Here is a 15,467-nt window from a genome sequence, read left to right on the forward strand (position 1 = left end):
GGGCGTCGATTACCCTAACTGTTAGGGTGACAAATTCGTCGCGATAATCTAATAGGACAACAACAAGTAATTCTCAAAGATGATTATCGGTCCGTTTAATATTTTATTACGAATTAACATACGTTTAACGAGGGGAGAAAAATGATTGCAACTCGGTCGGACGTATCGTTTGATAGCACGTTCGAGCGGAGGATATGTTACTGCTTACGGGAACCGCAACGTTAGACGTAAACAAAATTGGGGAGCGGGCCAGCAGCCAAAATAGGTTGAGAAACACTGTTATAATATACGTACATACGGTGCATTCGCCGAAGCGTGGCGAATCGCGCGTGTTCCCGTACACAGTCGACGCTGGATTCAAAGTAGGCAAAAGCTCGAGGGGAATAAACAGTGACGTACCCAGGGGTTGCAAAGGAGTAATTGCACCAGCCCTCTCCAGTGCTACAGATAACCATTTTTTAACCATTGAAATATTTTTATACGCAATGCGAAAATACTCGTTCCACCGTGATCGTCAGTAGGTCGCGAATCTTCTAATTTTGGAAGTTCGAAACCAGTTCTGATAACGGTGTCGGACTAGAATAGCCCGTTAAGATTAAGAAAATGGATATTCCACGAACGGTTCGGTTAATGGGTTTATCCCGAGTCCCGTTAAATGGAGGTCGGGGAAGATGGTTCGATGTTGGTGATAATTGAGGTTTCGTTGCGGTGTCTCAGGTGGGATGGCTTCGGATGGAGGACCAGACGATATTGTCGATGGATCAGCGAACGGTGACCCACTCGCTGCGGTTCCTCGTCACGGTGGAGAACGCGAAGACGAAGAATCAGAGCCAATCGAAGGACGAGGAGGAGGCCACTTCGCGGCTGCATATTCGCCAACTGAGGGAAGCTGACCGAGGCTGCTACATGTGCCAACTGAACACGAACCCTATGTTGAGCCAGCTGGGATGCGTGGATGTCCTAGGTATGCCTAATTGCGCGTTATGCCGCATTCCTACGGTCAGGTACAGTTGTAGCGTTTGCGGTCGCAGAGACGTTACGCACGCAGGCACGCACATACAGGCGGCACGCACGCACGCGCCAGTTTCGATTAGCCTGGCTCTCGAAGGGGTGGAAAATATGCACGCCTCGCCGCGGCTAGAATACATTTCAATGGGACCCGCCAGAACGGACCGTAACGTTGCGTTGCTCGCTGCTCGCCTTCTATTCGTTTCACCCTCTACCCCCGTCGACGCCTCTATCGCCACTGCATTATACATACGCGCGTATATTACCGGTGGTGGCCTGTGTGCCCGCGACGATGCACGTGCACGCGATCCCTTGTATCGCGTGCGCGCGGACACCGGTCCAGAAAGAGAATTCATCGAGAGTGTGCGTACCTCCGACGCCGCATTCAACTCGAAAAAGCGATCGGCCCGAATGGAATGAAATTCCTTTGTGGGGAAACACAGGAAACGGAGCTTTCCTTCTCTCTTTTTTTTTTTTTTCCACCGTACCGGAACCCAACGACGACGTCGACGCCGACGCCAACCCCCACCCCCCACCCCCCCCTTCTACCCCCTCGACGTATCTCGACTCCGAACCCTGCCCGGTACAGAGAATATTTGTCCAAGTTGAACGCGTGTAATTGAAATAGCCCCAATGCACTCCTCTCAAAAGAAACCGGGATTTCATCGCGAAAATGTACCCTCCCGCTGGCCAGGCCGCACGCGGCATTTAATTTTCCTCGCAGAAGGGGCACGAGAGCGGTTTTAACCTGATTTCGACTCGGGTCGGACGCGAGCGTAGTCCCCCCCGGTGGAAATTCCGACGCGACTTTGTAAATACGCGCGGAAACACCGTCCGGCAGCCCCCTTCGAAACTACAACTTCAAATTGAATTTGAAACTTCCGACGGATCGGGACGCGGAACGAATTTCAGAAGGTTCCGCTCGACTTTCTTACGTCGCTCGTGCGCGATACATGTATGCCTTCACCGAGTCGAGCGCCACGTTCAATCTGACAGCGTGCACGAATATTTATTATCGTTTTAGTAAACGGCACACCGTTCCCAATATGGCTGCCTCTAGTAATTTAATATTGTTCGAAATGGTATAGAATCTTCAATTTTATTATAAAAGTTTGGGGATTTAAAAGCATCCCGGCGAAACATCAAAGTCCAAAAAGTTGCTCAAGTTACGCAAGTTTGAGGAACCGACTATACAAACGGTCGCTGAGTGTATGTCTACCTTTAAACTCGTTTCTAAACCCGACGACGGCGATTTCTCAAGACGCAATGAAACTGCACAGTATCGTAAATGCGTATGTGTTTTGTAAAAAAAGAAAATTCCTAGAAGAACGTAAAAATGGAAGCACCCCCTTGAACGAAACGAAAGCACGGGCGACAGTCGTTGTTTTCAGTGTCGAGGCTCGCCAGAAAACAGAACCGACCGTTTTCTTTCAGTTCCGCCGGATATACTGAGTTCCGGCACCTCGGAGAGTGAGGTTTCCGTTTCAGAGGGCGAGAATGCCACCCTCTCGTGCAACGCCACTGGAAGACCGCCGCCTCGTGTGTTCTGGCGACGCGAGAAAAGTGGTTCCATACTTATGAGGGGTCCTCACGATCAGCTGATACCAGGTAAGATATTACGCTTTTATCTCGCCTCGAGAACTCTCGCGTCCGTCGTATCCGATGACAAATAACGTTCGATTCTTTTCTTTTTATTAATTCTGGTCCCTACTCGAAACGTCTAGCGAAGAACTGTCCTCGAATATTGCACCTCGAGTGCCCGCTGTTCTCCCATATACGGTTTTCGATCAAAAATCTTTCGATTTCACCCGCAATATTCTTCCCCGATACGTAGGTGGATTTTGTAAACACACTTTCGACATCGATCAGAGGGAAATACCGAGACACCGAGGGGAGAAGTTGCTCGATCGAATGGTAATTAAAATTCGGATCGTAGATTCGCCGTGATTCGTGCCAGTTTCGAGAACTAATTATCCAAGGTGTCTACGCGATACGATTCACCATCAGGATCCGCTTAGCGGAACATGAAGACGTCGTAAATTCGCAGAGACCCACGTGATGTCGATCGAAAGCAATTACGGCGGAACACGTCCCATCGAATTGGGATTAGTTTGTCCGCGATGACTTTCAATATCTTTCGGCTACGTGCAATTACATCGCAATTCTCCGGGCACCGTGCAATTTGACGATTTCGCGCGTTGATCCCTCCAGGTGGTCGTCCAACATTCAGCGACTGCTCGTTCCACGTTTGGCGCATTTTTCGCACGAACGAACGGGAAATTCGTTAATCAGACGAAATATTAATGGAACCAATTTCCTCGCCCGATTACCGGCAAATCGATACGCAATATTTTGGGCCCGGTCCTCCCTATAACGAAAGTATCCGTAGACTGGCAGTCCGTGAACCGTCAACGGGAATAATGAATCTCCCATTTTCGATGGATCTCATTAGGCACGTGACACGTTTTACCGGAATCGCGAAACGCCGCGATGATTTATGTCGCTCGATAATAATGCACTTCATTGCGTTTCATTTATTTCGAAAGCCTCGTCAACGCACGTATACGCACAATTAAACGATAATAACGCGTAACGATGCGACTGGGTGTTCCGCCTACGAAATTTCCTAAACATTCGTCTCGCGAAATCTCGTTACGCCATCGATCGTCGACGTGACACCGGTGGTTCTTAACGGGCCCCAAACGAACCATAGATTTTTTTCATTTCCTAGAGACGACTATTGTGCAAAAATGTTTATAGTATAACCGTTCAAATGGGCTACGTTCCTCTCCACGATCGCTGGATATTAAACCCAGAATGTGTGGGAACTAGAACGTAAAATTTGACAAATTCCAATATATTTCGAAAAAAAGAAATATTAGGAATTTTATTGAGAGATGAGTTCCGTCGTATCTGAATATTTGATAAAAGTCATTTCGAATATAACTCGTCGAGGGAACGATTTAAAAGCTCGATTATTTAAATGTAACATTTTATCTAGAATGGAAACAACGGTCGTTGGACGGAATCAGAAATTCTGTCGTTGGTTAATACGGTGGTCGTTTCTTAAAACGGTGACGGCGGCTATTAACGAGTCGTGTAAACGATTCCCAAAGGTGAAATTTAGGGTAGTAGTGGTAGGTGGCCGGTCGGCCTGGTTGTTTCAACGCAAAGGACGTATTTCGCGTGTAATTTGGTGTACGCGTGAACGCTGGCGCGAGGCCAGCGATATGTATACGAGAGCTTTCAACGAGATATTCATACGATGCACGATTTTATAGTGGACAGCCGGTCCGGCGAGAAACTGGAATTAACCAAGGTAGACAGGAGGCAAATGGGAGCTTATCTTTGCATAGCCGGAAACGAAGTGCCTCCGGCAGTCAGCAAGAGAGTTTATCTGAGGGTAAACTGTGAGTACTTTTAAGCAGTCGATTACTACTTTACCCAATACGCGAAACTTCAATAAAATATCTCTTTCCGGGATAATTAAGCGTCGTTTAGAGATGCAGATTCCTGATATCGATTCTACGAGGCTCGCCCGCCTATTTATCCGCTGTGGCTTTAACAAAAAAAAAACAATCGAATCTTATTCGGATAACAGTCCGATGTTTCAAGATGGAACAAAACTAATTATCGAAACTTCCATCGAACCTCGAACCTAAATTCTATCGAAAATTTCAGTCCCGCCCAGCGCTAAGGTCGCCGATCAACTGTTAGGCTCTCCTCTGAACACGGACGTGTCGTTGATCTGCTTGATCGAAGCTTATCCGAAAACGATCAACTTGTGGACCGGGAGGGAACCAGTCTTCATTAGAGAGTAAGTAGACATTCTCGTTCGTTTCTTTTCTAGTCTGAGTTGTCGGACCTTTCGAGACTTTTTTCCAAATTCACCGAGCCAATTCAGAAAATACTACTGTTTGCAATTCTTCTGATCTGAACGCTCTAATGGGATCACCCGTACAATAAGTTATTACTACAAAAACCCTAAACGATGTGTCGACGCAGCGGTAGATACGAAGTCAACGAACAGAGGCACCCGGACGAGGAATGGAAGACAACGATCGAGCTGAAGATAAGACGCTTGGAGGAGACGGATTTGGGAGAATACACGTGTTCGGCGTCGTCAAGCATGGGGAGAGCCGAAGCCACCGTTAGGTTGTACAGTAAGTCGACGTATACTATCAACGAACGCGTCAATTTTCGAATCACGGGATTCCCCCGTCCAGATTCCGGTTACATAAAATTCCTGACACTTCGATATCCGTCTCGGTTCGATATTTCTAGCGTCACCGTGCGCCTATCCAACCCACCGGATAACCAATTTCGTCGTACGATCAACATCCGTCCCTGTCGTGTCTGAGATTACCGATGCTAATACCTAATGCCACACTTAAAAATCCCCTTATGCCTGGATGCCTTCACAAACACATCCAACGCGTAGAATATATGGTATCGGAATATAGAGGGTGTTTAGCCACCCCTGGGAAAAATTTTAATGGGAGAATGGCAATCAACGAACAGCTGCATGCGCACGATAGTAGTTCTCACCATAGGCGAGGTATACGAATAGACCTTACATCCAATATATCTTTTTGGCCCATTTTTCTGAGGCTCTAGAGTTCGATTGATACGCATTCTTTGAATTTTGAATCATTAAAATCCTTCGATCCGTCCAGAAATTATGATTTTTTAAACATACGCATGAAATTTCAACATTTCTGACCACTCAGATATATTTTCAGTAAAGAATTTTTTTCTCGAAAGTGCGTAGGATTTCGGGGGTATGTCTATCGACCAAAAATTATTCTAATTGACCCCCGCAACCGAGAATAATTTTTCTAGAATGATTTGAAATTTTTTTAAGACATTGATATTCTTGATTTTCTTAATATCGTTGGAATGTTTCCAAAATGCTATAAAAATCGATATTCGTATATCCCTAAAATTATACGCGAGATATTACATGCGATACTTTGGACATAAAAATCTGTAATCTACCATCCATACAAAAGTAAATTAAAATCGGAGAGAGAGAGGTTGAGTACTTCCCTTGTGACAGTCGTTCAGCATTTTCTGCCGTGGCAAAATGAACGGAGAAATCCTCGTTTATGCTTTAATTTACCGAGAAAATGGAAAGAAAGAAGAGAAAAAAGAAACGTGAATGTGTTCATCGCATATACAGCGAAGGGGATCGTTGAAAGAAAAATTTCATTTGCTACACTCGAAAGTGCTAAATTATCGTATTCTTTCCTCGGTACCGTATGAGTTCTTCAAGTTTTAAACGCGATGTTGTTTATAATTTACTCCGTTACAAAAACAACATTTCACGCAGAAAAAAAATTCCATCTAAATGGCTAAACCATTTTCCGTGAAAATTCAAACCCAGTCTAAGTTCGCGTTTGTGTGGACAATAACACCAAACTTCTGAAATATTTGATAGGTCATGAAGTTTTGTGCGCACCCTGACTGCCAATAAATTGTAATTACCTATTATTTTCTTTGGTTAGAAACGCCCCTGGCGATAGGCAACCCGATGCTTCCGCGAGCGTAACTTTACGACCGTTTAGGCGTCGATTCTACTAGATTTTCAGTATCTCGAAACTAATGCAAATAGATACCTAACGTCTGTTTAAGATTAATTGGAATTTTGTTGCAGAGATCGAGCGAGAAACGCCACCCACACGAGCCACGTCGACGAACTGGAAGAAGTTGAGCAAAGGGAAGTCGAAGGTCGCGCAAGTGACGTCGATCAACCGGATGTACCATCAGATGAGCACGCCCGCCATGCAGAAGAGCACGTCGAGGATCGTTTACAACAAATACGCGACCACGTCCACCACGATGGACCCGCGGGCGCCGTTCATCAAAGACGAGGACGCGTTCCATAATCGCGAGAACCCGAACGCGAAGAGTCGCGCCTACGCGAAGACCACCAGCACGCGAATCTACGCGTTCTGTTTACTCGTTTTCCTCGGTTTACGATAAACGTTCGTCAAGCTGTAGCGTAACAGCGACGAACGACGAGACTCTGTCGACGAGGAAGACATAAGAGGACGCGTCTCGTGCATCGACGACGAGGGAGAGTCCAAGTCTGCACCGTGTGGTTGTTGCAGTTTCGAACGGGATTTCCGAACAAACGATCCGAGAGAAGAAATCGCGAACTCTGAAGTTTTAATTGAACTCGAGGGAACGGGGGAGAAGGTGCGTGGCGACGGAGGGGGGAAGGAACAAGCTCCGACTGCGTTTCGCTACGATGAAGCGCGCAAGTACTACTTCCGGCGACGATACAGCGAGCAAAATCGATCTCCCGTCCGCGGATGTGGACCGTGGGCAGAAAATTGTTGCGAATTTTAAAAGAAATGAAAAAAAAAAAAAGAAACGCTTACGAAGGTATTTTTTATGAGCCTTTTACCCGGTTTCCCGAACGCGGAGGAAATAGACGAGTGCTCGTGAGCGAAATGTGTTCTTTAGTTGGACCGAATGTTGTAACGTTGTCGAATATTTTTTTAGCAACGAAAAGAGTAAAAACGGAGCCAAGGGTTTTCGATTGAAAGACTATCGTTTCTCGTTCGTGGAGTTTGGTAGGTGTTACGGTGTAATTTTTATAATGTTAGCGTCGAAAGCCTTACCGCATGCAGGGTGTCTGTCTCAAGTGGGCCACCAGTGTCATTCACGAGAGCATCGTTCGGAAAATATGGAAAGAGGACTACCGATTAACTCGCGTTTTGAAATTATTTCAGCAATGGCAGTGGCGATCCGATAAAAAAAAAGAAAAAAAAAGAAAAAAAAAATGAACATCCGTTAATATATCGTTACGTCGTAATAATTATTGTCAACGATTAATTAAGTACATATATACAGTTTTCCACAAAAGGTTCACGGCAAGTTGTGAATCGACCCACCTTAAGCAACTATTCGATTACACTCGAACACAGACAAATAATTAGCATACTAATTTGTACGTAAGGGGTAATAAAATAATATCTTTGTTTAACGGTACGATAGGGGAAGGGAGCGAGATCGTAAGTGGCATCTTAACGAACGTACACGTGTCATATCTAAGTCAGATTCATATCCGTAGGACGTATAGTACCGTACTGTATATTTTAGAAAGATATTAGACCTTACTTTTATTGTTTTACGTATTTTTTTAATTACCAGTAGGCAAATAACGTACCTCATATGCCAACGATTAAACGAGACCACAGTATAAATATAATCGGCGTGGTTAACTTGCGAGGAATTTGCTATAATTCGAACGATACGATTGCACAATGTACGCACTTATTTCTAGAGCTACATAGATTCTATCGAACGTAAGAAAAGCTGCGAACGTAGTGTTCTTTTAGTCGCATCAACCGATCCCTTTAATTTGTTTTAAAGAGAATGCTTGAAACAACTAGGGGGATACTACGTTTATTATTTTTTTCCCCATAAGAATTAAGTTTAACAAGGTAAAAAAGTTTGCCTGGAAGGACCAATTAGTTTGGTCGTTTAACGCGTAACGCTTATTTTTTAATTACTATGTATCTATATGTATATGAACAAATAGCGTGTTATGTTTTTAGCATAAGAATCATTTGCTATGTAATTATATACCTCGAGTACACTCTTCTGTTAGGGAATCGACAATAAGCGTTCCTAATAGGTTGTGGTTTCTATCTGTTTCTTAATGTTCCTCGCAATACCGTAAACCGTATCTAGCTCTGTAAAAATCAGCGTACAAAATGGTATCGGTAAAAAACTCGCGACGTTTCTTGCTAAATTAAAGTTTCAAACGGAGAAATTTGAAGCTTTCTACCGATACGTATTGCGCATCGTCACGAATGTCGTCTCTTACAGAGTACCAGGTTTTAGTCGCAATGTGTGGTTCATCGTCATTGGAATAGTAGCATATCCGCGAAATAAACGAAAGAACACATATGTTAAATATATCTATTTAACAAATACTGTATATCGTAAAATACTGCTCAATATAACGACTCTACAATAACTATATCAAAAGAATGTTGTTGTTTATAGAAAAAAAAAAAAATATATTATGAGAATACGAAGAGAAAATGTGCTCAAATTGGATAATTATATAGCTTTGAAGAAAACAACGTGTTGACAAATAAAACATACCATGCAAGTAGCACAGATGTGTATCATTTCTGTCTTTCTTTGTTGTTTATTTTAAGTTCACTGTTGTGGATCATGAATGGACACAAATATAACCATTTATAGTAAAAAAACTGGTTTACTTTTTATTCTTATTAAAACCCACTGCATTTACAACCAATATACCATTACATTGTAACGGATAAGGCACTCTTTAGTGTCTTATAATCCGTACACCCGATTCATGACCAAAACAGAATACTGAAGGCCATCACGACGCAACCCACTGCCACATATTGGCTCTTTCTTTCGCCGATCCTAGCACACTTCCAAAATGCACCCTGGATACTGATTTATTAAACATTATTAATACCATAAAATTTGCATACCTTACAATCGTTTTTACAATCTTTTCACGCATACCCAACTTTCCCCATTCGCTTGTCCAACAAACTGGGCACAATAGCTTTGACATAAGTACAGGTACATATTAGTAACAGGATTACTGTCAGCAAACTCTGCAAATTAAATATGGCGGACTGCATGCCACCCCAAAATCGTAATTAATAAAAGTTGCTTGAATCATTACGCACATGTTTTGATAACATAAAGGTTATGGTCGAATTTTTGCTTGTTTCCGATTATACGTCTCATCATACAAATTGTAATTTACAAATATAGGAACCACGATCTTACCATTACGATTTAATGACAATAAATGCAGATAATTAGGAAGTATTATGGATAATCGACTGCCATGCAAATGTCACTCGACTTGACGCGCACAGAAACAGAATTCCGCCATTGCAATGGGCTAGCACGCAATACACGAAAAAGTATAAAAAGGAACTAGCGTTTACTATCGAATCACGTGTATTGGTTTGAACGTTTACCGATGCTTTCTTTATTTTTTAATACATTTATTCTATGTAACTTTTTAAATTAAACTTTGCGTTACCTAGAAATACTATCGATAATGTTTGATAACGATTACAATCATCATCGCCCTTGAGGCTTAACTTTCTCTATGAGTGCATTGTCGATGGTATACTATTTATAAAAGTACTTTTATGAAAATCTCGACCGCGTTCACTGTATACAGCTTACCTTCGAACTGTAGCCGGTAAACGAGCAACCTTAAAAGCATGCCGTGATCCTTTGGTAAAGTTTTAAAAGCTTTGCACGAAATAAAGAAAATCCCTTGGCTTCTGTATCCTACAGCCACCGCGTGCAGTAATAAAATGGCTGCTGAGAAACGTCAATACATTTTATATCAATAACAAGCTATCTTTGTAAATAATCGTGGCAAGGAGAATTGCAATAAAACGGATGCCGTTCGATTAATACTTTAAATTTCTTTTTTTTTTCATAAACGTGTGTGCGTGAAAGAGTGCGTGTGAACCGAAAATGGCAGAATTTGTGCGTGGAGGTCCGAGCGTGTCGAACAGTGCTAAGGTACGTACGAGGTATTATTCATCACAGATTATTCATCCGTTGTTGTATCATCGCTGTAAAGTCCAGAAAGGAAAATAAGAAGAAGGGGACTATATTGCATGTACGAAGATTTATAATAACTTCCAAAATATCCAGCGAGTTCCGTAAATTCCGAACTGTTTATTAAATATTTTGTCGGAAAGGTGTTTTCGATATCGTTTAAGGACGATATTTTCGATCAGTTTGTGTACGGCAAAAAGAAATGATAAAAGACCGTAGATGTTGGAGAATCGTAAGCAGCCATCCTCGAATGGTATTTATGTTTTGTTGACAAAAATATATGTTATATTTGGAGCACTGTGATATATGATGATACACTTATCTATGAAAACAAAAGTATTTTCTTTCTTCGCGGATTGCGAAAATTTTCCCTCATTACATCTTGAAAACATATTTAACATATTTATAGTGTAAAATTTCTTTAGAATCCTTGAAACTATGTAATGTTTATTTTTATTAATTGTACTTATAGATGGATCACAACAGTAAAGGAGGATCTCCTAGCACTGGCAGTGAAGATGGTGGACAAAATGAATCTATGAATGCTGAAAATGAATTTGATCCTTTTCTTGAAAATATACCAGATGATATACAAGACACAGAGGAACCTGATAGTGCTAATACAACATTATTAACAGCACCTCCAGAAAATCAGTGAGATTACAAATTAATAAAAGCCTTTGATGCAATAATATTTTTTAACAAAATTTATAATCTACCTTTAAATTTGTATAAACATCAAATACTCTACATATGATTATTTTATAGGTGGTATCATGGTAGATTAGATAGATTTACAGCTGAGGAAAGATTGTGGGATGCAAATAAAATGGGTAGTTATTTAGTACGTGAAAGTGACAGAAAGCCTGGAAGTTATGTTTTGTCTTATTTAGGCAGAACTGGAATTAATCACTTTAGAATCACTGCTGTATGTGGAGATTATTACATTGGTATGGTGGAAATTACATGAAATCCAATAAATGTTTGCAATCATAATTTATGGGCAAACTAATGAGAAGATACTTGTTATTATAGGTGGCAGACAATTCAATAGCTTATCAGACCTTGTTGCATATTATACTCATTGCTCGGATCTTTTAAAGAGAGAAAGACTTATACATCCTACACCACCCCCTGAACCAGTAAATGATAAAAAACGAATTGTCGCGATACTGCCATATACAAAAATGCCTGACACAGATGAATTAAGCTTTCAAAAGGGTGACATATTTTTTGTGCACAATGATATGGGAGATGGTTGGCTATGGGTTACTGCACACAGAACTGGTGAACAGGGATTGATTTTTCGTGAATTAGTTGAGGATTTGGATGATTCCATAGATCCTAATACTGTTTTTTCTTGGTTTCATCCTAATGTCACTAAAAGTGAAGCTGTTGATATGTTAGTAAAAGCAGGACCTGGAAGTTTTTTGGTGAGTTCTATATCTAAATTTTTTGTTGTCAGTTGTTATATTGTTTTATTTTTTAGCAAAGTATCGTCTCTCGTAACATTTAAAAATATACGTCTGTTTTATTATGCAGGTTAGGCCTTCGGATAACAGTCCAGGGGATTATTCGCTTTTCTTTCATATAAACAATCAAATTCAAAGATTTAGAATTGAAAAAAAGGGAGTAAGATATCTTATGGGTGGCAGAACTTTTGAATGTCTTGATGCTGTTATAAATAGGTATAATACTTATTTATAAAATATGTAAAATAACTTCGAAACTTATTGCAACATTATTAGCAACATTGCGTTTCCAGATACCGAAAAGAACAAATAGTAGAAGGTCATACTTTGGTTCAAGCAATGGTGACAGAGCCTGATGGCAGTGTAAGAGTTAACAGAGAGGTACAACACGCAGAAAAGATATATGCGACTCTTAGAGAGTGCCGCGAACAATCTGGAGCAAAGAAAAATAAAGGAATAAAAATGCAAGGATATCTAGAAAAGAAATCGGAGAAAAACAAAAAATGGAAAGCCCTGTATTTTGTACTTTTAGTAGATGCTACGGATACTCATTTGTATTTGTATGACAATCCGAAAAGAACCAAACCTAAGGGTCTTATCGATTTAAGCTGTGCTTATTTGTACCAGGTAGATATAATTCTTTAACCAAATAGAGTATCTATTAACGAACTTTGTTATTTTAGACATATGTATCTAATACTTCTAATTATACTAACATTATTAAAAGACGTATGTGCGTGGTAAAAGTATTTGTTATATATAAGGATGATAACAGTTCAATTATTGTTGAGATTCGTTCTTGAAATATAGGTTTTTTTAGGTTCATGAAAGCGTGTTCGATAGACCTCATTGCTTTCAATTAGTTGAGCGTGCTTTACCATGTTTAGCCACGATAACATACTTGGCTGCTCCAAATTCAGAAAATGCTTTAGACTGGATTAATGCCTTGAAACCATTATGTGTATCACAACTTACGCGTGCTCCGAAAGTTGCTCGTCTTCGCGAATTACGTTCATTACATCTTCATATTTTAGACGCACATAGACTTCCATATAAGCTAGTACCAAACCCATTCATCATAGTGGCTCTAAATAATGTAAAAGTTGCTCGCACGAAAGTTAAGACTGGGTTGCATCCACTCTGGGATGAAGAATTCATTTTAGAGTACGTATTATGATTGGTTACCGAAAGTGCTGACACTTCGCGTCAACGTTTTATATTGTTTTTTCTTTTTACTTTAAATTATTTAACAGGGATGTACCGCCCGATGTTATGTCATTTTCTTTAACGCTGTACAACAAAGGTAAACGTAGTAAAGACACAGAAGTTGCAGAATTGACTGTTGAATTAGCAAGTTTAACCAATGGAGAGGAGATGGATGAATGGTATCCGTTATCAGGACTTACTCCAATAGGGGAATGGGGCGTATTACGTTTACGTATAAGGTACACCGTGGATGAAATTGTTTATATTTACATTTGAAACTTCAACTATCACTATATTCTCTTTTCTACGATTGCAACATTGCAGGTATCGGCACGATCTAGCGATGCCTCCAGAAGAATACAGTCCATTACAACAATTGCTATTAGACCCAGAATTACACGTTGTTAGAGCATTAGCGGATGTATGTCATTTGGATAGAGTACCACTCGCAAATAGTTTACTTAGAATATTTAGGTATGAACAAAGATATATTTCCTTCTCTCTAATGGTATAATAATAACATGCACAACGTATATGTTTAGGCATGAAAGAAAAGAAGCCGACCTTTTGAGATCGCTAAATCAAGCAGAAGTAAGCCTGTTTTAATTTATATCTCTCAACAGAAAATCGATTCAATAGATGGTACGTCTATTACAAGTATTTAATGTATTATTTAGGTGGATAAAGAAGATGAAACACCGACCTTGTTTAGGGCTGCTAGCCTTACGACTACTTTAATGGATTTATACATGAAATCAGTTTGTACCTCGTTTTTGAAAGCCGCTTTACGCGATACTATAGTAAAATTGATTGAAAGTAAGCAAAGCTGTGAATTGAATCCAACAAAAATGGATTCTCCAGAGGATGCATGCAGTAATGCAGAATTTTTATTGCAGGTACGAACAAAATTAATATTAATATCGAACCATTCTAAATAATGACTTAAAATCAATGTTATTATAGGTTTTAGATGAAGTAACATTGAGCATTTTTATGAGTCCTGACGCTTGCCCAAGGACTTTGAGATATATTTGTGGATGTTTGCAAAGAGCAGTTGTTGCCAAATGGCCACATGAAAGACTAGTCAGAACGCGAGTAGTCAGTGGATTTATATTTTTACGCCTACTCTGCCCTGCCATATTAAATCCTAGGTCATTTAATTTAATAGCTGAACCACCACCTCCAGCTGCTGCAAGGTAGGGTAGGTTTATATTAAACGTAAGAAATTTTGTAATAACATATATTGTTTTTTTAATTCTTATTAAAAAATTTTATAGATCGTTAGTAATGGTCGCAAAATGTTTACAAAATTTGGCTAATTTGGTAGAATTTGGCGGTAAAGAACCATACATGGAAGTAGTAAATCCATTTATTCTTAAGAACAAAGAACGAATGGTTGTCTTTCTCGATCAATTATCCGTAAGTATCAGTATTTGTCTTAGATAGCGCGTGATAAAATTTAAATTGAAACTAATTAAAATTTCTTACGTTATAGAATGTAACTGAGAAACCAGAATCTGAAGGTGCAGATCCAAGAAACAAGAGTTGTGTATCGGATACAGCAAGAGATTTAGCAACATTACATCATATTTGTGTTTCTCATTTAAAAGAACTTCAGGTTCTATCAAAAACACAGGTGGGTCTTTAGTCTACTGACATAGAAATATCTCAAATTCTATAATTCATAAGCGTATGAATAATTAATTGACACATATTTTTTTAGCCAACGATAAAACAATTGGTGACTGTGACTGAAATGTTAAGCAAACACAAGCAAAAATATATGGAAATGATACGGTAGTGCAAAAACTATTCATTGTGAACAATGCCAAACGTAACAAACAATTCATAAGATTCGATGACAGATACGCAGTAGTATTTAATAATAATTATTAAGTGATTTAAGTAATTAAACGTACAGACTGACGTGCCATATATATTATTGTATACACTCAAGCCTACATTTACCATTTCGTATGTAATTAGAAAATAGTTTATACGTATAGTAAACAACACATGACAGTGATATAGTGACATACAGAATCATATAGACGTATAACGATTTTATATTTACCTAGGTGCTCGAAAATAAATGCAATTAAACCAAAAATACTGTGTACATATGTTTCCCCATTCCTCAAAATTGCTAATTTTATTAATTTAGAGGGGTAGTTTGATAATTTCATT

The 15,467-nt window shown here is 40.0% G+C and overlaps 3 protein-coding genes across 5 annotated transcripts in view; 2 read left to right on the forward strand and 1 right to left on the reverse strand.

Annotated features, from left to right (window-relative positions):
- LOC143341451 (lachesin) overlaps positions 1–9,326 on the forward strand; it is a 58,989-nt gene extending 49,663 nt beyond the window's left edge. The window contains exons 4-9 of one of the 2 annotated variants that reach the window (XM_076764454.1): positions 718–964; positions 2,443–2,616; positions 4,290–4,418; positions 4,690–4,825; positions 5,014–5,171; positions 6,665–9,326. In XM_076764454.1, coding sequence (XP_076620569.1) covers positions 718–964; positions 2,443–2,616; positions 4,290–4,418; positions 4,690–4,825; positions 5,014–5,171; positions 6,665–6,993 — 1,173 coding nt within the window. In that variant the 3' untranslated portion in view covers positions 6,994–9,326. The remainder of the gene's footprint in view (positions 1–717; positions 965–2,442; positions 2,617–4,289; positions 4,419–4,689; positions 4,826–5,013; positions 5,172–6,664) is intronic. The other variant, XM_076764456.1, reaches the window with a different exon arrangement.
- On the reverse strand, positions 9,228–10,358 carry Ksh (transmembrane protein 167A-like protein ksh). The gene is made up of 3 exons (XM_076764460.1): positions 9,805–10,358; positions 9,532–9,647; positions 9,228–9,456 (listed from the first exon to the last, which is right to left on the reverse strand). The coding sequence occupies exons 1-3, from the start codon at positions 9,805–9,807 to the stop codon at positions 9,351–9,353; spliced, it is 225 nt and encodes a 74-aa protein (XP_076620575.1). The 5' UTR covers positions 9,808–10,358; the 3' UTR covers positions 9,228–9,350.
- An 8-nt stretch (positions 10,359–10,366) lies between these two features.
- On the forward strand, positions 10,367–15,362 carry Vap (RAS p21 protein activator vap). 2 transcript variants are annotated; one of them, XM_076764453.1, is made up of 15 exons: positions 10,367–10,563; positions 11,075–11,256; positions 11,371–11,552; positions 11,638–12,035; positions 12,145–12,290; positions 12,368–12,701; positions 12,895–13,238; positions 13,328–13,519; positions 13,605–13,754; positions 13,823–13,871; positions 13,958–14,176; positions 14,244–14,476; positions 14,558–14,699; positions 14,776–14,916; positions 15,004–15,361. In XM_076764453.1, exons 1-15 carry the CDS (start codon positions 10,516–10,518, stop codon positions 15,079–15,081), a joined length of 2,838 nt encoding a protein of 945 aa, XP_076620568.1. In that variant the 5' UTR covers positions 10,367–10,515; the 3' UTR covers positions 15,082–15,361. The 2 variants fall into 2 exon arrangements, with proteins under 2 accessions (XP_076620568.1, XP_076620567.1); XM_076764452.1 differs by lacking the exon at positions 10,367–10,563 and adding an exon at positions 10,704–10,855 and having other exon boundaries at positions 15,004–15,362.
- The last annotated feature ends 105 nt before the right edge of the window (positions 15,363–15,467 follow it).

This window comes from Colletes latitarsis, chromosome 4, assembly GCF_051014445.1.
Source record: "Colletes latitarsis isolate SP2378_abdomen chromosome 4, iyColLati1, whole genome shotgun sequence".
NCBI classification, from domain to species: Eukaryota; Metazoa; Arthropoda; class Insecta; order Hymenoptera; family Colletidae; genus Colletes; species Colletes latitarsis.

Coding starts and splice junctions, on each gene's coding strand:
- Ksh (XM_076764460.1), bottom strand. Junction 9,457..9,531: donor AAGCGAATGGGGAAAGTTGG/GTATGCGTGAAA, acceptor TTAATAAATCAG/TATCCAGGGTGCATTTTGGA.
- Vap (XM_076764452.1), top strand. CDS start 10,805: ATGATAAAAGACCGTAGATGTTGGAGAATCGTAAGCAGCCATCCTCGA. Junction 11,257..11,370: donor ACAGCACCTCCAGAAAATCA/GTGAGATTACAA, acceptor ATTATTTTATAG/GTGGTATCATGGTAGATTAG. Junction 14,917..15,003: donor AGGTTCTATCAAAAACACAG/GTGGGTCTTTAG, acceptor ATATTTTTTTAG/CCAACGATAAAACAATTGGT.